General features: G+C 48.6%; 2 protein-coding genes across 2 annotated transcripts in view; both read left to right on the forward strand.

Annotated features, from left to right (window-relative positions):
- The window catches only part of ESPL1 (extra spindle pole bodies like 1, separase), a 106140-nt gene extending 100881 nt beyond the window's left edge, over positions 1-5259 (forward strand). Inside the window, exon 31 of the mRNA XM_040425799.1 lies at positions 4239-5259. Within this exon, the coding sequence (XP_040281733.1) occupies positions 4239-4440 (202 nt within the window). The 3' untranslated portion in view covers positions 4441-5259. The remainder of the gene's footprint in view (positions 1-4238) is intronic.
- A 7489-nt stretch (positions 5260-12748) lies between these two features.
- On the forward strand, positions 12749-19814 carry PFDN5 (prefoldin subunit 5). The gene is made up of 6 exons (XM_040425800.1): positions 12749-12851; positions 15795-15897; positions 16014-16045; positions 16656-16730; positions 16875-16980; positions 19489-19814. Exons 1-6 carry the CDS (start codon positions 12780-12782, stop codon positions 19557-19559), a joined length of 459 nt encoding a protein of 152 aa, XP_040281734.1. The 5' UTR covers positions 12749-12779; the 3' UTR covers positions 19560-19814.
- Positions 19815-24053: the final 4239 nt, after the last annotated feature.

A 24053-nucleotide genomic window follows, 5' to 3' on the forward strand; every position in this document is an offset into this window, starting at 1 on the left:
GAACCGCGTGAGCCACGCCCTGAAGGAAGGTCTTGACAGGACCAAGGGGGGCCAGTGGGCGCTGAAACAAAATGGACAGCGCAGATACCTGACCCTTCAAAGAACTAAGGCCTAGACCTTGGGCCAGTCCGCTCTGCAGGAAGGACAAAACGGTGGGGAGAGAAAAGCGGAGCGGAGGAATCCCCAGATCGGCACAGAACCCCAAAAAAGTCCTCCAGGTCCTATAATAGATCCTAGAAGAGGACGGCTTACGGGCGCGGATCATGGTGCGGACGACATCCGCAGAAAAACCCCTACGTGTCAGGACGGTGGTCTCAACAACCACGCCGTCAAACGTAGGGACCCTAAACGCGGGTGGAAGATCGGTCCCTGAGAGAGAAGATCTTCCCTGGCGGGCAGTGGCCAGGGCGCGTCTGCCAGGAGCAGCATGAGGTCGGCATACCAAGACCGGCGGGGCCAGTCCGGAGCGACCAGAATCACCGAGACGCCTTCCGCCGCGATCTTCCGAAGGACCTTGGGCAGGAGAGGGATGGGAGGGAATATGTATGGGCGCGCGAAGCCTCGCCAAGGAAGAACGAGGGCGTCGGCTCCGCAAGCTCCCGGATCCCTGGCCCTGGACAGATAGGCGGGGACCTTGTGATTGAATTTTGAGGCCATGAGGTCCACGTCCGGAATGCCCCAACGAAGGCAAATGGCCTCGAATACCTCCGGGTGAAGAGACCACTCGCCGGGGTCGACGGTGGTGCGACTGAGGAAGTCCGCCGCCCAATTGTCCACCCCTGGAATAAAAATTGCAGATAGGGCCGGGACGTGGGCTTCCGCCCAACGGAGAATGCTGGTGACCTCCCGCATCGCTGCAGCGCTGCGAGTGCCCCCCTGGTGGTTTATGTACGCCACGGCCGTGGCGTTGTCTGATTGTACACGAACTGGATGACCCTTCAGCAGATGAGTCCAGTGTCGTAGAGACAGAAGGGCCGCTCTCAGTTCCAGGACATTGATCGAGAGTTTGGACTCCGATGGAGACCAAATGCCCTGGACGGATCGGGGAGGAAACACGCCTCCCCAGCCCGAGAGACTGGCATCGGTTGTAACCACCAACCAGTTGAGTGGCAGAAAGGACCTGCCCAGAAGAGGGGACTGTAACCACCAGCGGAGAGATGACCGCACCGGAGGCGACAGATGGAAGGGATGATCCAGAGACTTCGGCGATTTGTCCCAGGAGGAGAGGATCGCCCGTTGGAGAGGGCGGGAGTGAAACTGCGCAAATGGGATCGCCTCGAAGCAGGCAACCATCTGCCCCAATACCCGCATGCAGAAGCGGAAGGACGGTCGACGATGGAGAAGGAGACCCCGAACCGCCCCACGGAGGATCAGACGTTTTTCCGAGGGAAGACGTACCTCCGCCGCTCCCGTGTCTAAAAGCATTCCCAGGAAGACGAGTTGTCTGGAGGGGGGAAGGGAGGACTTGGGGAAGTTGATGACCCAACCAAACCTCGCCAGAGTCTCTAGAGTGAGATCCACGCTGGCAACCGCTTGAGAAAGGGACGGAGCCTTGATGAGGATATCGTCCAAGTACGGTAGCAGAAAAACACCCCTGGAACGGAGTAAGGCTAAAACCGGGGCCAGGACCTTGGTGAACACCCGGGGGGCTGTTGCCAGTCCAAAGGGAAGGGCGACAAATTGGAAGTGGAGGTCCCCCACGGCGAATCGAAGGAAGCGATGGTGACACTGGGCTACCGGAACATGGAGGTAGGCATCCTGTATATCGATGGAAGACATGAAATCTCCCTGCTCCAGGGAAGCCACCGCGGAGCGGAGGGACTCCATCCGAAACCGTCGAAGGAGGAGAAAACGGTTGAGCTTTTTGAGGTCCAAAATGGGCCGCACCGAACCTCCCTTCTTGGGAACTACAAAGAGGTTCGAGTAGAACCCTTGGAATCTTTCCTCTAGAGGAACGGGGGTAATCACCCCCCTGTCCAGTAAAGCTTGAACGGCCGCGGAGAACGCGGCCGCGTCTTTCGGGTCTCGCGTGGGGCGGGAGCGAAAGAACCGATCCGGAGGGAAGGATGCAAATTCGATTTTGTATCCGGAGGACACAATTTCGAGGGCCCAGGCGTCGGAGACGTGAGCCATCCAGACGTCCTTGAAAAGGAGGAGCCGGCCCCCCACCCGGGTGGGTGGGGGCGCGCCTTCAGGCAGAGGACTGTTTTGCCGCGGGTGTGCGGGCAGCCTGCGGCTTGCGCCAGGAGGGCTGCGCCCGAAAAAACGGCTTCCTACGCTTGTCCTGGGGAGGAGCCGAAGCGGCAGCTGTGGTGGGAGCCCCAGAGGCCCTGCGGGAGGACCGAAAACGAGACGCACCAGGGCGTCCGCGGGGGGCGCCCCTGGCTTGGGGTTGAGGAAGATGGGTGCTTTTACCACCCGTGGCCTCTGAAATAAGTTCGTCTAAGCGGACCCCGAAAAGGAACGTTTGGAGGCAGCGTCCGCTTTCCAGACCTTCAGCCAGAGCTCCCTCCTGACGGCAACTGCCAGGGCGGAGGAGCGCGCAATAAGGGCTCCCGCATCAAGGGAGGCCTCACAGACAAAATTCCCGGCCCGAATAATAAGCTGGGCCAAGGAACGTAGGTCCTGGATGGGGATGTCCGAGTCCAACTCCTGTTCCAGCTGCGTACCCCAAGCAGAGATTGCTTTCCCTGCCCAAGCAGAGGCAAAAACCGGTCTGAGGGCAGAACCGGAGGCAGCAAAAATGCCCTTGGACAGGGTCTCCATGCGACGGTCCTCCGCTGACTGAAGAGAGGACCCGTCGGGAACAGGGATGGCCGTGTTCTTTGACAGCCGGGCCACAGGGGGGTCTACCTTGGGTGGGGAAGACCAGGTGGCCACGACATCGGCTGGAAAAGGATAGCAAATGTCCAGCTTCTTTGGGTTGACAAAACGGGCGTCCGGGCGAGCCCAAGCCTTAGACACCACGGAGGAGAAATCAGAGTGGATTGGAAAGACTTTTGAGGCCTGCCTGGGTCTGATAAAGGAGACGCTAGCTGCGTCCGAGCTAGGGGGGTCATCCTGCACCTTAAAGGTGTCACGTATATCAGAGATGAGTTGACCCATCGCTGAGGCTAGCTTGGACGGCAGGGCCGAGTCCATTTCCAAATCTGAAGCCGCCAATTCACCTTCAGAGAGCGAATCCTTTGGAGAGGAGAGGCTCGTCTGGGTGCGCACGCGTGGCGGGGAGAGGGAGGCATCCGAGGAGGAGGCTCGCTCTACTCTAATACGCTTCTGAGAGTGCCTAGCTCGGGAGGGGTCACTAGGAAATACGTAAAAAATAAAAATCATAGGATAACAACCCTGCATAAGCAGGGGGTGTCTTGCCTCCTTGGACACTAAGCAAAAACTGGCAGTCTCTTCTCCAGGCTGAAGGGTATAGCTGATGGAGGAGGGGCTTACAGCTTTCGCTTAGTGTCACGCCTCCTAGGGAGCAGAGCTATACCCATGGTTTCCTGTGTCCCCCAAGGAATATGGGCGAGAAAAAAAAAAATGCCCTAAAATTTATTTTTGCAAGGGGAATGTAAGTTGTTGCTAATTACTACAGACAAGTCATGATGGGTGACAAGTTCTCGAAGACCATTGCTTGAGAATGGGACATGGTTAAGGGTAGAGGCACAGACTCGGCTTATGCACTCCGAAGTGCAAACAGGGGTACTGAAAGCCCCTCATCCAGAGACCTAACTACTATCTGGGATATCCATAAAAGAATTATATTTTCCCACATTTTTGGATTGCATTATTGGAAAGAAAGAAGGAAGAGTATAACCTAGCTTAAATGGGTTCTGCAGTTTGTTTTTTTACTGATGATCTATCCTCTGGATCTGACTCAGAATCTGATTGGCCTTCTCACGGTTTACCGCAGGCCCAGTGACGTCATGACTAGTATCACTGGCCTGGGCGGGGCTAAGCTCTGTTTACTTGAATGAAGCTTAGCCCCGTCCAGGCCATTGATACTAGTCGTGACGTCACTGGGCCTGCAGTAAACAGTGAGAAGGCCGCAGCGCTGCTGCCTTCTCAAACAGCTGATCGGCAGGGGTCGTCCCGGGTGTCGGACCCTGCCGGTCAGATGCTGATTATCTATCCAGAGGATAGATCATCAGTTAAAACAAACTGCAGAACCCCTTTAAGTTTTAGGACTTGCCCATCGGAAGTCCCTAGTAAGTAATGTGTTTTCATACATTTATTTTTTAATGCAGCCCCCTAGTGGTCGGGAACTTGTGGGACGTCACAGACCGAGAAATTGACCGGTACACGGTGGCTTTCCTGCAAGGATGGTTGAAGGCAGGACCCGGCGCATCACTTCTGAAATACTTATCTGAGTCTCGCCAGGCTCCCAAGCTGAAGTACATCATTGGTGCAGCTCCTGTAGCTTATGGTTTACCTGTGGCCCTGCAATGACATAGTCCCAGTCACATTAAATGTATTGTATAGAAACCTATTTATAGTGCTGAAAAAGGCCTCTTTCACGCGGTCAGTGTTTGGTCAGTATTTTTTTTATCCGTATTTGCAAGCCAAAACGAGAAGGAGAACTTACATTTCCATTACACTTACCTGTACTTTCCACTCCTGGTTTTGGCTTACAAATACTGACCAAGTAAAATACTGACCAGATACTGACAGCGTGTAGGCGGCCGATATGTAAACAATGTAAATGCTATTTTAATGTGTAGTAAAATTAAATTTCCTATGTTTTTAAAGGGTTTTTCTGGCATTTTGATACCGATAACCTATCCTGAGGATCGGTCATCGGTATCAAAATCCCAGAAAACCCCTTTAAACTGTTTGTAGGGAGGAGGAGTCAAAGAACATCCTTTGTGTCATTATATGCAACACCGTTCTTACCTGCTGGCTAATATTTTAGCGCCAAGGGTCTGGCTCAGCATATAAACTATCAAACAGGGTCACGTGCGCCACTGCAGCCGTCACTGGCCTTACTGCTGGGTCAATGCCGCTTGGGGAAATGTCACCACTGAGCACACCTGACCCCATTGGGAAGCTTACATGCAGGGGACCAGTCCCTCTGGATCAGAGCATCGGAAGGGGGGGGGGGTGTGTGTCTCCTTTTTCTTTACTGGAAACAGATTACGTTCTGATATTTATGAGTACACTATTTCTGCACAGGCTCACGGGCTGTTTTATATATTGAAGTATATATTTATACCTGACTACATTTTAGAGATGAAAGTTTAAGAAAATGTTTCTAATGTGCAAATGTGTTCAGGGAAATATATAAACTTGCATAATAAAGACAACGTCTTCTGTCTTCCTTACGCTTGGTCTTTAGTTTGAGTTTCCTGGGCTCTGAGTTTAGTCTTAAATTATCTTAAAGGTAGAGCACCGCACACCGTAGTTGCCAGTGCCAGCAAGGACTTGTCAGTCGTAGCAAGTAAAATAGAAAATTGCGCCACACGGCTCTTCATTTGCAATTTAAGGCATTTTATTCAAATCTCATCACATAGAATTCATGATCCAGTAATATCTCTGAAGCGCAATTAATTATTGGTATTAGATTGTGACCGGACGTTCCGGCCTGTCAAGGCCTTCCTCGGTGGTCTATTATCTTCCTGTGGCTTCAATGCGGTCTCTGCGCTGGATCACACGTGTGACGCCATTTTCTATTTTAATTAGTCCTAAATAATCAACCAGATGCAGGTTAATACTGCAGTAGATAACTTATCATTCCTGCTAACATGGGAGCAGACCCCGCATTTCCTGCTTGTGATGAGATTGCCTCTGGTGCACAATGGACCTACACCGTACTAGAGAACCGCAATATGGTTTGCATTGCTTTACATATGTTTTAATTTTATTTCCAAAAACTGAGAATGGATCCCATCCAAAGGAAACAAGTGTGAACTAGTTGCCATCAAAGGGATCCACACTTATCCTTAGAACAGAGCCCTAAAGTAATGCAGGACGCACCACGCATGCGCAGCCCCCCTCCATTCATTTCTATGGGAGTGCCAAAAATAGCTGAGCGCTGGCTTGGCTATTTCCGCAAGCCCCATAGAAGTGAATGGAGCGGTCTCTGCACTTTTGCAGTGCACTACCCATTTTATTCAATGGGACTTCTGAAAATAGCTGAGCACACCGCTTGGCTACTTTTGGCACTCCCATAGAGATAAATGGAGGGCAGCGGTCCCTGTGCGGTGAGGAGTCTGTTCTAAGAATCGCTGCAAATCCCAGAGATGGGACCTGTATCTATCAGCAATTGGGGGCATATCCAAATGATATGCTCCCACATGTCCAAGATGGGACAACCCCTTTAATATTACTAACATATTGCATACCTATTGCCAGGCTCTAGTCTAGTCTTTCTAATTAACCAACATGCCCGTATTCAGAGTGAATTGGTTTTTAGGCTATTGCTGCTTGGGGCTCAATTAACAGGGCTAAATAAACACAACATGATCTCAATACAGGTGAGTGGCTTATTACGCTTTGGCCAAAATGTACACCAATGCCTCATCCAGCATGGAGGCAGGGCGGAGTGCTGGTTGCAGAGTGCTATTGCATTTGTGTCTTTTTCTTTGTATATGTATTTTGCCATAGCGATGTGCACCTGCATATAGAGTTGTGCTGACTGTATCCCCCACATTTTTTCTTTGTAGTATGTATTGGAGGTGTGGCGATCTCCATGCAGTCATGCACACCTGACCAGTTAGTCTGTCCTGGAGGCTGGTTTTAAAGTCAGTATAAAACTGAGTCTGCTTATATAGCACCTACCAGTAGCCATTTGGCTCCAAGAGAAGTATATAGTGGGCTCAGCATGGTACTTGCATCCCTGGATCCGATGAAAGCTGTAATGGCACCGGACGGGGTTAAAAGCAGAGTGTGCTTGGCGTGCATGCTGCACCTGCATTCCCTGGACTTTGTGTGGCTATCATGGCCCACAAACAGGTAGGAACTAGTGTTAGGGACCACTCCATAGAGGCGACCTTGACGTGGTGAGTGGCTTATTACGCTTTGGCCAAAATGTACACCAATGCCTCACCCAGCATAGAGGCAGGGCGGAGTGCTGGTTGCAGAGTGCTATTGTATTTGTGTCTTTTTCTTTGTATATGTATTTCGCCATAGTGATGTGCACCTGCATATAGGGTTGTGCTGATTGAATCCCCCACATGATCTCAATACAAATGGGTGCTAAGTATTAGACTTCACGTCCACCTCCAGTTACTTGTGTCTAAGCCCTGATCCTGAGGTCTGCTGCTGTTTTCTCGGAGGTATGTTGGCTGTGTTTTCTTGAGGCAGTTGTCACAGGCCGACCAGGGGCCTGCCCTGGGCATATCTGGAAGTATGTGGGACTGGTTTTATCTATTGTAGATGCTGCACAGTTGGGTACACATGCAAGATGCAGTATGCGTACCTATAAGGCCTCTTTAACACGAGCGTGTCCGGATGCGTTGCGTCAAACCCGCGCGAGTAGGTACCCAATTGCAGTCAGTTTTGATTGCGATTCCGTTCCGTTGTTCAGTTTTTATCGCGCGTGTGAAATGCGTTTTGCACGCGCTTGATAAAAAACTGAATGTGGTACCCAGACCCGAACTTCTTCACAGAAGTTCAGGTTTGGGTCAGTTGTAGAGTAGATTGTAGTATTTCCCCTTATAACATGGTTATAAGGGAAAATAATAGCATTCTGAATACAGAATGCATAGTACAATAGGGCTGGAGGGGTTAAAAAAAATAATTTAACTCCCCTTAATCCACTTGTTCGAGCAGCCTGGCATCTCTTCTGTCTTCTTTGAGGAATAGGACCTTTGATGACGTCATTGCGCTCATCACATGATCTTTTACCATGGTGATGGATCATGTGACAGACCATGTGATGATCGCAGTGACGTCATCAAAGGTCCTTTTCCTCACAGATGAAGACAGAAGAGATGCCGGCTGCGCAAACAAGTGGATTAAGGCGAGTAAAAAAATATTTTAAACCCCTCCAGCCCTATTGTACTATGCATTCTGTATTCAGAATGCTATTATTTTCCCTTATAACCATGTTATAAGGGAAAATAATAATGATCGGGTCTCCATCCCGATCGTCTCCTAGCAACCGTGCGTGCGTGAAAATTGCACCGCATCCGCACTTGCTTGCGGATGCTTGCAATTTTCACGCAGCCCCATTCACTTCTATGGGGCCTGCGTTGCGTGAAAAACACACAAAATAGAGCATGCTGCGATTTTCACGCAACGCACAAGTGATCGTTGTAAATCACTGCTCATGTGCACAGCACCATAGAAATGAATGGGTCCGGATTCAGTGCGGGTGCAATGCGTTCATGTCACGCATTGTACCCGCACAGAATTCTCACCCGTGTGAAAGGGGCCTAAGACTAGTGATATCTCTAAGTGTACAGTAAACTACTCACTATACCTACCTGTAATATTACATTGTGTAGTTAAAGGGGTTTTCTGGTTTGAATATATTTAAGATCTATTCTCAACATAGGCCATCAGTATTAGATGTGCCTCGCTAGATTGGAAGACAAGTGTATTTTCAATACCAGTAATCCTTCCCTACAGTACATTAAATTGTTCCTACGGTTTGTGGACAATGTTTTTATAGTTTGGTCCGGGACAGAGAACATGTGTAGGGAATTTGTACAGCACCTCAATGAAGAGAATTGTATGGCGATGAATTTCGGGGGGCCACGTTTGTAATTTCTGGATGTGTTTGTGGCGGAGAGTTGGTTACGGAGGGCTATCGCAAGCCCACGGCGACCAACTCTCTGCTACACCACGACCGTTTCCATCCATATCCCGTCAAAAAATCTGTGCCTTATGGGCAATTTGTTAGGTTGAGGCGCATAAATAGCAAAGATGAAGGATATATAAAACAAGCACTGCATTTGAAAGAATGGTTATTGCAGAGAGGCTATCCTGAACATTTATTGGATGAGAACATCATAAAAGAGGTTGAGAAAATGTCCCAAGATGAGTTATTAGCAGGAAAAAGAGGGAATGGTAGGAATGGGCAACAGGAAAATAAAAATAACAACAAAAAAGATGTGCATTTTCATTTAAATTTAGCCCAATGGCTAATTCTATACGCACAGCAATACTTAAGCACTGGGATATCCTGAAAAAAGATGGGAGCCTGAGAGGCATAGTGGATGATAAACCGTTAGTCACGTATAGACGTCACACAATAAAAGATAGGATTGTGAGAAGCAGATTTTTGGGAGAAAAAAAGACTAATTGGTTGCAGGAGAGGTTGCCGGCTGGTAACTATAAATGCGGCAGTTGTTCGCCATGTGAACATAATTGCTGAAAAAAGATTGTGCAGTGCACTACCCATATAATTCAATGGGACTTCTGAAAATAGCTGAGCACACTGCTTGGCTACTTTTGGCACTCCCATAGAGATAAATGGAGGGCAGCGGTCCCTGTGCGGTGAGGAGTCTGTTCTAAGAATTGCTGCGGATCCCAGAGATGGGACCTGTATTTATCAGAAATTGGGGGCATATCCAAATGATATGCTCCAAGATGGGACAACCCCTTTAATATTACTAACCTATTGCCAGGCTCTAGTATAGTCTTTCTAATTAACCAACATGCCCGTATTCAGAGTGAATTGGTTTTTAGGCTATTGCTGCTTGGGGCTCCATTAACAGGGCTAAATAAACACAACATGATCTCAATACAAATGGGTGCTAAGTATTAGACTTCACGTCCACCTCCAGTTACTTGTGTCTAAGCCCTGATCCTGAGGTCTGCTGCTGTTTTCTCGGAGGTATGTTGGCTGTGTTTTCTTGAGGCAGTTGTCACAGGCCGACCAGGGGCCTGCCCTGGGCATATCTGCAAGTATGTGGGACTGGTTTTATTTATTATGGATGCTGCACAGTTGGGTACACATGCAAGATGCAGTATGCGTACCTATAAGACTAGTGATATATCTAAGTGTACAGTAAACTACTCACTATACCTACCTGTAATATTACATTGTGAAGTTAAAGGGGGTTTCAGTTTATTTAAGATCTATCCTCAACATAGGCCATCAGTATTAGATGGGGGCCATATCTGTTCCACTGTCATTCAGCTGTTGTCCCCAAGCGACAAATCCCTGCTGAAGCCTTTCATCGGCTGCAGTGACACAGGAGACCATGTCAATACCCGGACCAGAAGATGGACAAACAGGAGCCAGAGCAGCAGGGAACAGGAAAGTATCAATCTGTCTGTAGGTGAAGCAGGCTTAGGGCCATCAATTCCTGGAAAACCCTCCTAAAGCCAATATATATTAAAGGGATTATCCCATGACTAATGTAAAAAATTAAAATCGTACATCTTGTATATGACAAGCTCTTTCTAACAAAGCTAGAACCACACATGGGTCCAGAGATCTCCCCATTCATTGCTCTGCTAGATTTATATCAAGCTGGCAGCTCAGGGGAGTGTCTTTTCTGCTGCAGCTAAGGGGGCGTGTCCATGTTCTCCCTATCACAGCTCAGGAGGAAGATGAAGAATGAAACTGAGCATGTGCGGCCATCTCAGTGAGCAGGACAAAGAAATAAGGGGTAAAAAACAAAAAGCTGATGGTGCTGTACAGATACATTTCATTGAGTAACTCAGTGGCTATGCTAAGTTTTTAATTGCATGCAATTACAAAAGTATTCAGATCCAGCTGCTGGTTTGAAAACCCCTTTAGGATAATCTCCTCTGTCCACAGCATATGGGATAAAGGTGGCCATACACAGTAGTCTAAAGTTGATCAAAACTGATGATGTTAACCAAAAGGAACGTCGGGTGGAATTTAACAACAAATGATTGTTTTAGCCAATTGATGATAGATCATTATCATCTGCAAGGATGTCAGCCACGTTTAAAGGGGTTCTGCAGTTTGTTTTTAACTGATGATCTATCCTCTGGATAGATCATCAGCATCAGATCGGCGGGGGTCTGACACTTGGGACCCCCACCGATCAGCTGTTTGAGAAGGCAGCGGCACTCCAACAGCCCCGCGTTCTTCTCACTGTTTACTGCTGGCCCAGTGACGTCACCACTAGTATCACTGGCCTGGGCGGGGCTAAGCTCTTCACTTGAATGGAGCTTAGCCCCGCCCAGGCCAGTTGATACTAGTCATGACGTCACTGGGCCAGCGGTAAACAGTGAGAAGGCCGCGGGGCTGCTGGAGCGCCGCTGCCTTCTCAAACATTTGCAAAGCAATATCCATCAATGTATGAGATGGGAATAACCCTGAACACCAGGCGCTCTCTGGGGTAACGCTTTCACTTGGCCACTGGAAAGAGATCTATTCCCCCGCAGGGTTACTGAGGGCTAAAGGGTTGTCCATGTTATTTTTTTGCAAACTGCCTCGGCCCTGATAACTATTAGACCTACAACGCCCCATAATAGCAACACATCAATCCTCAAAAAAGAACAACATAAGGCAAACACCAAAAAATGAGGATATTGTTTATAAAAAAAAATTATAATTTTATTAAATTACATCACACAATAAATATCACTTGTAGTCAAAAGGGATGGGATACAGAAAAACGAGCCTCTAAAAAAATGGGCTCAACAATGCGAAGAATCACATCGGAGGAAAATCACACCTTGATGCAGCCGCGGTCCACAAAATAATGAAGAGTCAGGTGACCATCAAGCTTGTAATGGATAACAATAATGGCAAAATATCATATCAGACCCCTAACATAATTATCCAAAAACTCCCTTCACCCTCCTCAATCTAGAAAGCAAGTTGAATGTCAGACTGCGGCGTTATCTTGTTGTATGACTAATGGACAAAGCCTGTAATCTTGGTAACTACTTAACACTAGGTAATGCCGCCAGTCTAGACATCAACAATGTCTCCATATTACATACCCATATTGCTGCTGCTCGCGGTGACAATTGGTCCCCAAATGCCTCAACCTCGACACGTGTTTCGCCACGTAGGCTTCGTCAGGAGAACCAAGGTCTGACACCCGGGACCCCCGCCGATCAGCTGTTTGAGAAGGCAGCGGCACTCCAGCAGCCCCGTGTTCTTCTCACTGTTTACTGCTGGCCCAGTGACGTCACCACTAGTATCACTGGCCTGGGCGGGGCTAAACTCTTCACTTGAATGGAGCTTAGCCCCGCCCAGGCCAGTTGATACTAGTCATGACGTCACTGGGCCAGCGGTAAACAGTGAGAAGGCCGCGGGGCTGCTGGAGCGCCGCTGCCTTCTCAAACATTTGCAAAGCAATATCCATTAATGTATGAGATGGGAATAACCCTGATCACCGGGCGCTCTCTGGGGTAACACTTTCACTTGGCCACTGGAAAGGGATCTTTTCCCCCGCAGGGTTACTGAGGGCTAAAGAGTTGTCCATGTTATTTTTTTGTAAACTGCCTGATCCCTGATAATAACCGGACTTACATTCATCTGTCCAGCCTGCTCTGATCCAGTGCTGCTGTCAATCACTGTATGGCCTGAGACCAATGAGGCTAGTGATTGGCTGTAAGCATGAGTGTTCTTATTCTTTCAGGACCTAGGCACTTTGCATTAACGAAAAAAAGTAGACAACCCCTTTAAATTAGGGTCAGGACCGTAAATGCGTTTTGAGAATAGCCTTTTATAAACTCTTCAGTCGAAAGCTCACAAGCTTGCGCCTGCGCATTTCGACCCCACGCGAAAGCGTTACCAAAGAGACGGCCCGGGACACCAGAGCGGTCCTCATGGCAGGAAATCACGCGAGAGTCGCGCTAACTGCCGTAACGGGAACGCCACAAGGAGGAGCTCTTCCTCCTCCTCCAAGATGGCGCAGACTGTGAACATTACGGATCTGTCTCTGCAGCAGCTCGAGGGATTGAAAAGTCAGCTGGATCAGGTAAGAACGGCGCCCGAGCGGCTCCTCACTGCCGCACGTGGCCGGTAGTGTGCTGTCAGCTGCCTGTCTGTAGGGGGCCCCGGCTGAGACTTGTAGTCCCTCCACCACCGGCTGCTCCTGGGGACTTCAGTGTAGGAGGAGCTGCTCAGCATATACACCAGCATGCTGGGAGTTGTAGTTCTACAACAGCAGGAGGGCTACAGGTAGCAGATCGGTTGAATATGACTGATGAGGGCTCCGCACTGCACCGATCCGCGGAGGGTGTGTGGCCCCTTCACCTGTCATTGTGCTGCATTACAGTCTAAGGCCCCGTTCAGAGAAACTCGCACCATTTTGCAAGCAAGTTCAGTCAGTTTTGTCTGCGATTGCGTTCAGTTGTTCAGTTTTTTTCTGCGCGGGTGCAATGCGTTTTGATGCGTTTTTCAAGCGTGTGATAAAAAAACCCGGAAGGTTTACAAGCAACATCTCCGAACAACCATCAGTGAAAACCGTACTGCACCCGCACTTGCTTCCGGATGCAATGCGTTTTTCACTGACGCCCCATTCACTTCTATGGGGCCAGAGCTGCGTGAAAAACGTAGAATATAGAACATGCCGCGTATAGACCTATTGAAATGAATGGGTCCGGATTCAGTGCGGGTGCTATGCGTTCACGTCACGCAGCCCTGGCCCCATAGAAGTGAATGGGGCTCGAGTGAAAAACGCATTGCATCCGGAAGCAAGTGCGGATACAGTACGGTTTACTGATGGTTTCTGGGAGATGTTGTTTGTAAACCTTCAGGGTTTTTTTTATCACGCATTGCACTTGCGCAGAAAAAGACTGAACTACTGAACGCAATCGCAGACCAAACTGACTGAACTTGCTTGCAAAATGGTGCGAGTTTCCCTGAACGCATCCGGACCTAATCAGTCACGCTCGTGTGAAAGAGGCCTAAGGGCCATCATTGTCCAGAGTGAAGATGCTGGGGCCCCTCCTCTGAGGTCCATACGCTGTCACGTCCTCGCAGAGCTGAAGCTCCATACTTTTAGACCCCTTTCGGGTGCGATGTATGAAGTGAACGCACAGCACCCGCACTGAATCCTGACCCATTCATTTCAATGGGTCTGTGTACATGAGCGTTGTTTTTCACGCATCAGTTCTGCGTTGCGTGAGAATCGCAGCATGTTCTATATTCTGTCGTTTTCACGCAGCCCTGGCCCCATAGAAGTGAATGGGGCTTCAGTGAAAACCATGTAATCCGGACGCTGTCCCGGTGCGATGCGTTTTTCACTGAAGGTTGCTAGGAGATGTCGTTTGTAAACCTTCAGTCTTTTTCACTCACATGAAAAACGCATCAAAACTGATTGCACCCGCGCAAAAAAAAAACTAAACGCAATTGTAGACAAAACTGAACTTGCTTTCAAAATGGAGCGAGTTTCACTGAACGCACCCTGAACCAATCCGTATCACTCCTGTGATGGAGGCCGTAGGCCAGCCTCAGATAAGCGTATTAGTCCCGGACTGAACACTGCTCCTCTAAATTCTTCTCGCAGCATCATAATGGTTTCCTTCCTGAGTCTGCTGAATTGTAGTCGCGTAATGCGGTAACTACAGTTCAGTAGAGTGAGATGGGAACCCACAGCATCGGAAATCATTACGATTAGGGATGAGCGCATCGACTTCGGATGAAACGTCCGCTCCGTACAGTATTAGAATGTATTGGCTCCGATGAAGTCTCGTGAGACTTTGTGCAATAACTTCATAAATTTATTTGTGCTGTAAAAAACCATTTCCCGAGCTCGGGTTTGGTTCCGAGGTACCACTTGGAAATGGTTTTTTACATTACAGATTAATTTATGAAGTTATTGCACGAAGTCTCACGAGACTTCATCGGAGCCAATACATTCTAATACTGTACGGAGATCCTCGAAGTTTTATGCGAATCGACTTCGGATGTTTCATCTGAAGTCGATTGGCTCATCCCTAATTATAATGCTGTGAGTTCACTTTAGAGGAGCAGTGTTCAGTCCGGGAAATACGTCTCCCACACACTGAACCCTCTCATCCGAAACCGTCCTTGGTGTGTGCTTTCACACTGTTTTCTTTGGGGGTTTTTTTAGCTTTTTTTTTTTGTTTTGTTTTCACATTTTGCTTGCATTTTTTTTTTTTTTTTGCACAGAAATCAGTATTAAAATGTCTGTAAAAGTGTGACACCCAGAGCATGCTGAGATTTGATAAGGACTCCAGGAAACAAAACAAAAAAAAAAGGCATTTTCCATGGGCCAACATATAACATCTGGCTGCAACATCTTTGCTACTCCAAAAAAACGGACAAAAGCTGTGTTTAGTGTGATACCAGCACCCCCCCCTCCCCCTCTCTACCTTTACTCAGCACCTACTGCTTAGGGCTCATGTACACGAACGTGGTCCCCAATGCACGGGCATCATCCATGCGGCTGCCGCAAACGGACCCAGACCCATTCAACTTGAATGGGTCTATGATCCGTCCGCACTGAAAGAAAATGGAACACGTTTCATTGTTTTGCGGTGCGGAGGCACGGACCGAAAACCGCGGAAGCACTCCGCTACTTCCGGATTGCGGACCCTTACAGGTGAACGGGTCCGTATCCGTGATACAGCGAGCACACGGCCGGAGGCCTTGTATTGTGGACCCCTTGTTTGCGGCGCACAATACGGGCACGGCCGGCGCACGTTCGTGTGCGTGAGCCCTTAGTGTCAACGGCCGAGGTGTTTGAAGGGGCTGCAGTGCTCGCTTGCTCCCCTTCATCACTCTGGACCCTCATTGTACTCAGAGCGCCATCCTTTTAGCAGTGGTAGCACATGGTATTGCAGTTTTGATCCAGGTGAATGGTAGTATTGCCCACTGATCTAATACTGACGGCTGGGCTGAATAACCCTTTAAATGCTGCAGTTCCCCTAATTCCTCTTGTTTTTACTGCTAGGAAGTGGAGTTCCTGTCCTCCTCCATCGCTCAGCTGAAAGTCGTGCAAACCAAGTATGTAGAGGCGAAGGAGTGTCTGAGCGTGTTACATAAGAGCAATGAAGGTAAGTGACCGTACGCTGTGCAGCCTTTCCTTGGTGGCCTGTGTCCCTTTATATTCAATAACATTGTCCTTCCTTTTTTTTAATTTTTAATTTTTTTTTTATTTATTTTTTTACAGGGAAACTAATTCTTGTCCCTCTGACGAGTTCTGTATCCTTTTCACTGGCGGTTGATATCACATGGGGAATGTGAGATTCTCTACTTTACTTCGTATGGAAATCCTAACCATTTGAGACAGTCTGAACAGGGATCATTAACCCCTTTGTGCCCTGCACCATAAATGTAAGGCATCCCTGCAGCTATACGAGACGACCTCTCTTACATGTGCCATATTGGGGTATACGGGCGCTGGGGGAGCCCTGCTCAGCCCCCATCCTCTTAGAGCCAGGGCTCTGATGGATTTCAGCTGTCCTGGGATGGTCGTTCATTTCCTGGGAACGGTTTCTTTTGGCAAAGTCAGCTATTTGCTGGGGTTTCCGGGGACAGGGCCTGGGGCGATCATCTGATTGACCCCCCCAGGGTTGCATTTCGTAAGTGGTTATCTCTTGTTATACACTAATGTACTTTATGAAGCTGCCAACTCATACAGGCAAAAAAAATTATAAAGAAAACACTCTTTAAAATCATTGACATGTCTCACTGTGGGTGCTCCCACCAAAATATCCCCTCTTCGTGGTAATGTATGGCATTTTAGAGCTAAAACTGTAAGTTCCATCTCCTGGTCGGTTGCTATGCGTTTCTTAACCAGGCCTTCCTGCAGATGTATGTGCCGGGTACACTCTGCGACGTATCCAATGTGCTCATAGATGTGGGCACTGGATATTATGTAGATAAGGTAAGAGTTTTTCGTTATTCACCCTCTGTGGATGCAGATTTGGGTGCCTTTGGCTACCTACCTGCCATGCTGGACTTTTCTATGTCAGTGAATGGAATATTACTACTATATTTAATCTTCTGCACGATCTGAATCTCTGTCTAGGCTGCGGGTGATGCCAAAGATTTCTTCAAGAGAAAGATTGATTTCCTTACGAAGCAAATTGAGAAGATTCAGCCGGCTCTGCAGGAAAAGCATGCTATGAAGCAAGGTGATGCCGAGCTTTATATTGCACCAGGTTATGAAGTGTGGAAGTATTCTGTAGATACCGCTCCTCCCGCTACAGCATGGCATCTATATGACGCAATAAAGACGGCCACTAAGGAGAGCGCCTTCGGGTTTCTTCATGTGGTTTTTGAAGCCAAGCCAGGAGTGGATCCTAAACTGAGTGCACATATACAGGAAAGGCCTGGCTTTGGCTTCAAAAACTGCATTAGAAATCTTAAAGGGTTTTTCTGAGACTGGGGTCAGACCCCACCGATCAGATACTGAGGACCTATCCAGAGGATAGGTAATCAGTAGTAAAGTCTCAGAAAATCCTTTTAAGCTGGAACCCTAGCCTGAGACAGGTTATCTCAGGATTTAAGAGAAAAGCAGATATGTCTGGAGTAACTTTTCTCTTTCTAATTCACCTCTGGTTGCTCAGCTCTTGTCTCTTCCCTTTCTGTGGGTGGGCAGCAGCTCGTCCCATATGCCAGTGAAGCATCTCCATCTCCCAGAAGTACATTGCAGTCAGCTCTCCTGTCTCCCTGCATAGCAGACATACACCGACCCAGGGATTCTACTAATAAATAGTACTTTGCGATGCAATGCCCCAAAACCATGTAGCTTGAGATATAACGGTACAGTTCTATGAATTTAGAGGTGGGGGCATATGAATGACAGGAGTCTGCTGCCTTAGGCCTCCTGCACACGAACGTGTGCGCCCCGTGGCCGTGCTGCCGCCCGCAAATTGCACGAACACCCACCGTAGGTCAGCCGTAGCGAATCGTGGACCCATTCACTTTAATGGGTCCGCGATCCAGCCGTTCCGCAAAAAGATTGGACATGTTCTATCTTTTTGCAGAATGGAAGTACGGGACAAAACCCCACGGAAGCACTCCGTAGGGTTCCGCTCCATGCTTCTGTTCCGCACCACTCCACATTCTCCGGATTTGCTGACCCATTGAAGTGAATCGGTCCGCATCTGTGATGCGGAATGCACACGGAACGGTGTCCCTGTATTGCGGATCCGCAATACGGCAACTGGAAGCACACGTTCGTGTGACGGGGGCCTTACTATGAGACCGCACTGAGAGGAGGGAATGAGCAGAGAAGACACTGAGCATGTTAGTACATGCAGAAGAAGGTGGACCAGAATTTCAGCAACAGAAGAAACAGCAGAAGGCGTTACCAGAGAGGAAAATGTTATGTACATAGAAACGCCAACCAATATTTTATTTGACATTCACTGCACAAGTAATAATTTTCCCGGCATAACCGCTTTTATGTAAATTTTTATTTTGGTGAGTAGAGCATTAATCCTAAAATAAAGAAGTTATTGACCTGCTTCCCGCTGCTCCTTTCCAGTGCTGAGGGTTTGGCCTGGCTACAGACAGTCCTTGCCTTGTACACATCTGGATGGGGTCACGTGCGCTGCTGTGGCAAATCACTGGCCTCAGCGGTGACATGTCCCCAAGTGGATCTTGATCCTGCAGCTTTGTACTGCTTGGGGACACATCACCACTGAGGCTAGTGATTGGCCACATCGGTGCACGTGGCCCAGTCCAGAAGTTTACAGGCATGGGGCTGGGAATGGAGTGGTGAGTAGCCACTTTAGATTTACTTGGCTTTGGAGGAAATAGGTTCCAAATGCTGATGCTCTCTATCTGTAGCATTTACTCAATAAGAAATGTAAAAAGTAGGGGTACTCCCTAGAGCAACATGGTTTGCACACAAAATAAATGTTGTTTTAAGATTCACAAGGGAACTAGCGACTTGGGCTGGTTGTACATCTCATAGACCACATGTGTCAAACACAAGACCCTTGGGCCAAATCTGGCCTGCGACCTTGTTTTTTGTGGCCCGCCAGTGATGTGGGTGGCTGCTGAGAAATAAGGCCCATAATATCTGAGTAGCGCAGCAGCAGCGCGACCCCTATGAGCAGTGCGCTGTGGCAGTGTAGTCACTACTCCCATGTATATGTACACTCGCCAATCCTGTCTCGGACGCTCAGTGATCACGTCGATGCAGCGTGCCACGGCTCCACCTCCATGCTAGGCAGTGGTAGCAGAGCAGCCGGGGCGCACTGCATTGACATGGTGGCTGAGCGGGCAGGATGGGATTGGCGAGCACAGATCATTGCAATGCTCCATTTTCTTTTTGTTCCTGCGTGAAGAAGGTAAATGCAACTGGTGGCAGTAGGCCCTCTGCATTAAAGAATATCTTAACATCAGCCTTATGGTTGCCTTCAACGGGCTATAAATGTAGCTACAACATTTATACAGTCGCAGAATTACTAACGGCCCTTTGAAGACGACCATAAGGCTGCGGATGATGCTCCTATTGGCAAAATTGAGTTTGACACCCCTGTGATAGACCCAACCTTATATTTTTAGGAAGTTCTTGGTCTGTGCCGAGCTCCACATAGCGGTCACTCCCTATAAAACCTTTGAAGATCAGGTAGTGAATTTTCTCATGTGCAGTGCAGATTTTAACCCCCTTGTGCTTACTCCTACAGCCGTGATAGAAATGATGAGCATAAAACTCCAGCAGTTGTCAGCGGCACAGGCTGGCACATCCAAGGCCTAGTCCAGTCTACAGCGAGCGCCTGGCACAGATCCTCTTCACAGCAGATGCTGCCCCATCTTCCTGCAGTGAGGGGTGATGACTGGTATCCCTGGCCGTGCCTGCCAATGCAGTAAACCCCTTCACTACAACCAGCACCAGCCGAGCGTCGCCTCAGAGACTGTGTGTGACACTTCTACTGCTTTCTCAGCCAAGGGGTTAATTTATTCTTTTCTTTTTTTTTTGTATATGATATAAAGGCATCCAGACTCAAGGAAACGATTCATGTTGTTATTTGGGCATCAGTTGTCCGTGCGTATTCTGTTTCCGTATGTCAGTTGTGCAAAAAAATAAATAGAACATGTCCTATTGTCCGCATTAGGGACAAGGATAGGACTGTTCTATTAAAGGCCAGCTGTTCCGTTCCGCAAAATACTGGATGCACACGGATGTCATCCGTAATTTCCATTTCATCCACCATGACGGCCCACATTGAGATTGACCCTTGACCTCTGTAGGGGCAGGAACACATAGAGAGTTTAAGAACCCCCCACCCCTCCACCTCCTCAGTGCTTTCCTGCCCCTACAGGGGCCAACACGTGGAGAGTTCCTCCTTCATGGAGGATAAAATAACCTTATTTTCTTTATAGGTTCTCCAGCTGGCCTCCCGCGGCAGGGGCTAAGGCTGGCCAGCTAGGAGCATCGAGGACCCTCGTCTTGGCCTATGCCAAGGCCTGTGGTCTTCCCCATACCTTCATACTTCTTTCCCTCCTTGAGGAAGCAGTTGGAGGTGCCGGCTTCACGGATCATCGCGCGCTGCGCTCGGCGTCCTTTCCTTCTGGAGGAGGGCCGAGCGCTAGTGTCCGGCAGGGGGAGCAGGTGCGGCGCATGGAGCGTCTCTATGGGCGGGCCGGGCGACGCACGTATCCCTTAGTAGGCTGGTGCGGCGCAGGCCCACGCCGTCAACAAGGCGCAGCTAGATGACGTCAGACGCCGGGATTTTTAAAAGAGAAGACTGCGGTTCCTTTCGGCCCCTCGCCTGCTACACCGCGATGTCTGAGACACCTGCTCCCCGCCAGGAAGGTCCTGACCCTTCTGCCACCAGTACTGTGAGTCCCCTTCTGGGGGGTGTATATTTCAGTTTTCTAGCCTGAATTACTAATGTTGGGATATCTGATTGCTTCCTTCTGCAGGGCAGCAAGGAGTTAAAAACAAAACTCTTAAAATGCTGTGCTTGTTCCAAGCGTCTCCCTGAAAATTATAAAAAGAGGCTATGCAAACCTTGCACCACGGAAATTTGGAAGGAAGAGCAACCAGATATACTCTCGGAAATGAAGTCTTTTATTTCAGACGAGATTAAGTCCTCTTTAGCCACCTTGTCTACCCCCTCCAGCAACCCCATCCCTTCTAAGAAACGCAAAGTGTTTGTTATTTCTTCTTCTGAGGGCGAAGAGGTAGAAGTGGCCTCCGCCTCATCCAGACAGTTTCCTAATGAGGAACCCTTGTCGGACGGGGAAATTCTAGAAGAGGATAAAAAATACTTTTTTCCACTGATGAAATGGAGGAGTTGCTACGAGCGGTCAGGTCCACTATGGGCATTGAAGATACTCCTAGGCCCCGTACGGTACAAGATGAGATGTTTGGGGGTCTTAGATCCAGGTCTTCTATTGTTTTTCCCATCAATGAAAATATAAAAGAAATGATATTGGAGGAGTGGTCAGATCCAGAAAAGAGGCTTGGTGTTCCCAAAGAATTCAGGAATAGGCTCTGCTTTGACCCGTCTGAAAGCAAAATATACAACCAGACGCCTAAGGTCGATTTACAAGTGGCCAAGGTAGTAAAGAAGACCGCCCTACCCTTTGAGGATTCCTCTCAGCTAGGCGATCCTATGGATAGAAAGGCAGATGGCCTCCTAAAAAAATCCTGGGAGTCAGCTATGTTTGGGGTAAAAACTAATATTGCTGCTACCTCCATCGCCAGAGCGATGTATATATGGCTAGGAGAACTGGACGAACATCTAAAAAACAAGACTCCAAGAGAAGAGATCAGGGACTCTCTCCCCCTTCTCCCCTCCGCCACAGCATTTTTGGCCGATGCGTCAGCAGAGTCCATCCGGTTTTCCGCCAAGGATGCTGCTCTTTCTAACGCAGCCCGACGGGCTTTATGGATGAAAGCCTGGTCTGGAGACAAGGCATCCAAGGCCAAGCTTTGTTCTATCCCCTTTTCAGGGGAATTTGTCTTCGGCCCCACTCTGGATAAGATCCTAGAGGGAGGAGCAGACAAGAAGAAGGGTTTTCCAGAGGACAAAGAACCAAAAAAGAAGCCCTTTCGTCAGTACCAACCCCAGCAGAGATCCTACAGGGGGAAAGGGAAGTCTGGCCGATGGAGCTATCCTAAAGGAGGGAGAGGAAGAGGCTTCATCCTCAATCCCCAGAATAGACAAAACAAACAGCAATGACGCCAGGGTAGGGGGGCGACTGATGGGTTTTCTATCCTCCTGGAGTCAGGTAACTTCAAATCCCTGGGTTCTAAACGTAATCTCTCAGGGTTACAAGCTAGAGTTCACATCAGTCCCCCCGAGAAGATTCTGCATCACACCTCAGAGCAGATCAGATCTTCCGAAAATTTGGCAAGGCGTCCAGGACCTCTTAGAGCTAGGGGTAATTCAAAAGGTCCCTATCCTAGAGGAAAGGAGACTATTTTATTCCAGTCTTTTTTTAGTAAAAAAAACCAGACCAATCCTTTCGCACGATAATAAACCTAAAACCCCTAAACAGGTTTATTCTATACAGGAGGTTCAGGATGGAGACCATCCCATCCACAATCCCTCTGATTCCAAAAGGGGCGTTCATGTCGTCAATTGATCTAAAGGACGCTTACTACCATGTCCCCATCCATCATCTCTCCCAAAAATATCTAAGATTCGCTCTAAGAGGACCAGACAGGTCTATCCATCACTTCCAATATGTCGCCCTCCCTTTCTGTATTTCCTCAGCCCCCCAGGGTCTTCACAAAAGTCGTGGTAGAGATGGTAGCCTACCTTCGTCAGGAAGGAATCACAATCATTCCATATCTCGACGACTTTTTAATTCTGGGCAAGACAGAATCCGAGAACCTTCTGGCAACCCAAAGATTCTCGGAATTCTTAAAAAACCTCGGCTGGATTATAAATATAAAAAAATCCACCCTAACCCCATCCATGAGAATAAGGTTCCTGGGTGTGGAATTGGATTCGTCCCGGCTGATGACCTTCCTCCCTCAGGACAAGGCTACTGCGCTGACAGAGAAAATCAGCGCATTCCAGAGGACTCGCAATTGCTCCATCAGAAAGGCCATGAGTCTCCTGGGAAGCCTAACCGCCTGCATTCCCTCGGTGGCATGGTGCCAAAGCCACACAAGAGTAATCCAAAATTGGATCTTAACTATTTGGGACGGAAGACAAGTAAGCCTAGACAGGATTTTTCGGATCCCTCAGGCCGTAAAAACAGACTTGGATTGGTGGAAAGTAAAAAGACTGCTAGGAGGCCTTCAGTGGCGGAACCATCCGGCCGTCCAAGTAATCACGGACGCAAGCCTCCGAGGCTGGGGAGCAAAGATAGGAGATCATCTTCTACAGGGTACCTGGCCTGCCGAGATAAGAGACAGATCCTCCAACTACCGAGAACTATACGCAGTCCTGGAAGCATTATTAAAAGGAGAGTGTCTTCTAAAGGGGCGACACCTAAGAATAATGTCAGACAATACCACAACGGTTGCTTATCTGCGTCACCAAGGAGGGACAAGGTCACGGCCTCTAGGCGAGATAGCAAAAATAATCTTCTCCTGGGCAGAAGAGAACGCTTTATCTCTATCAGCCATCCACCTAAGGGGCTGCGAAAATGCAGTAGCAGACTTTCTGAGCAGAGAGACAGTAGATCCAGGAGAATGGTCTCTGAACAGGAGTATCTTCCAGAAGATCTCGGAAAGATGGGGCTGTCCAGAGGTAGACTTATTCGCCTCCAGAAGAAATGCGCAGGTAAAATGTTTCTGCTCCCTAAACCCAGGAGACAGTCCATGGGCAATCGATGCCCTGTCAATACAATGGAAATGGAAACTAGCCTACGCCTTTCCCCCAATACCACTACTACCTCGGGTCGTCCAGAAGCTCCTGGAGGAACCAACTACTCTCATCCTAATAGCCCCTCTATGGCCAAAGAGAAGTTGGTTCTCCACTCTAAAACAACTATCGCTGGAAGATCCGTGGGAGATTCCCTTCCAGAGGGATATTCTAGTCCAGGGCCCTCTTCTTCATCCAGACCCAGGTATATTCAAACTGTCAGCCTGGATCCTGAGGGCGAGACATTAAGAAGCAGGGGGCTTTTGGAAAAGGTGATACTTACTCTGAGGGCGAGTAGAAAAAAGGTGACCTCCTCCATCTACCTTAAGATCTGGAAGAAATACTGTTCCTGGTTAGGAGTTGAGCACCCAGACACCACCTCTCCTCCCATCAACAGGATTTTGGACTTTCTACAGTGCGGC

Source organism: Bufo bufo, chromosome 3, assembly GCF_905171765.1.
Source record: "Bufo bufo chromosome 3, aBufBuf1.1, whole genome shotgun sequence".
Classification (NCBI taxonomy): domain Eukaryota; kingdom Metazoa; phylum Chordata; class Amphibia; order Anura; family Bufonidae; genus Bufo; species Bufo bufo.

Coding starts and splice junctions, on each gene's coding strand:
- PFDN5 (XM_040425800.1), top strand. CDS start 12,780: ATGGCGCAGACTGTGAACATTACGGATCTGTCTCTGCAGCAGCTCGAG. Junction 15,898..16,013: donor GTTACATAAGAGCAATGAAG/GTAAGTGACCGT, acceptor ATTTTTTTACAG/GGAAACTAATTCTTGTCCCT. Junction 16,981..19,488: donor AAAGCATGCTATGAAGCAAG/GTGATGCCGAGC, acceptor TTACTCCTACAG/CCGTGATAGAAATGATGAGC.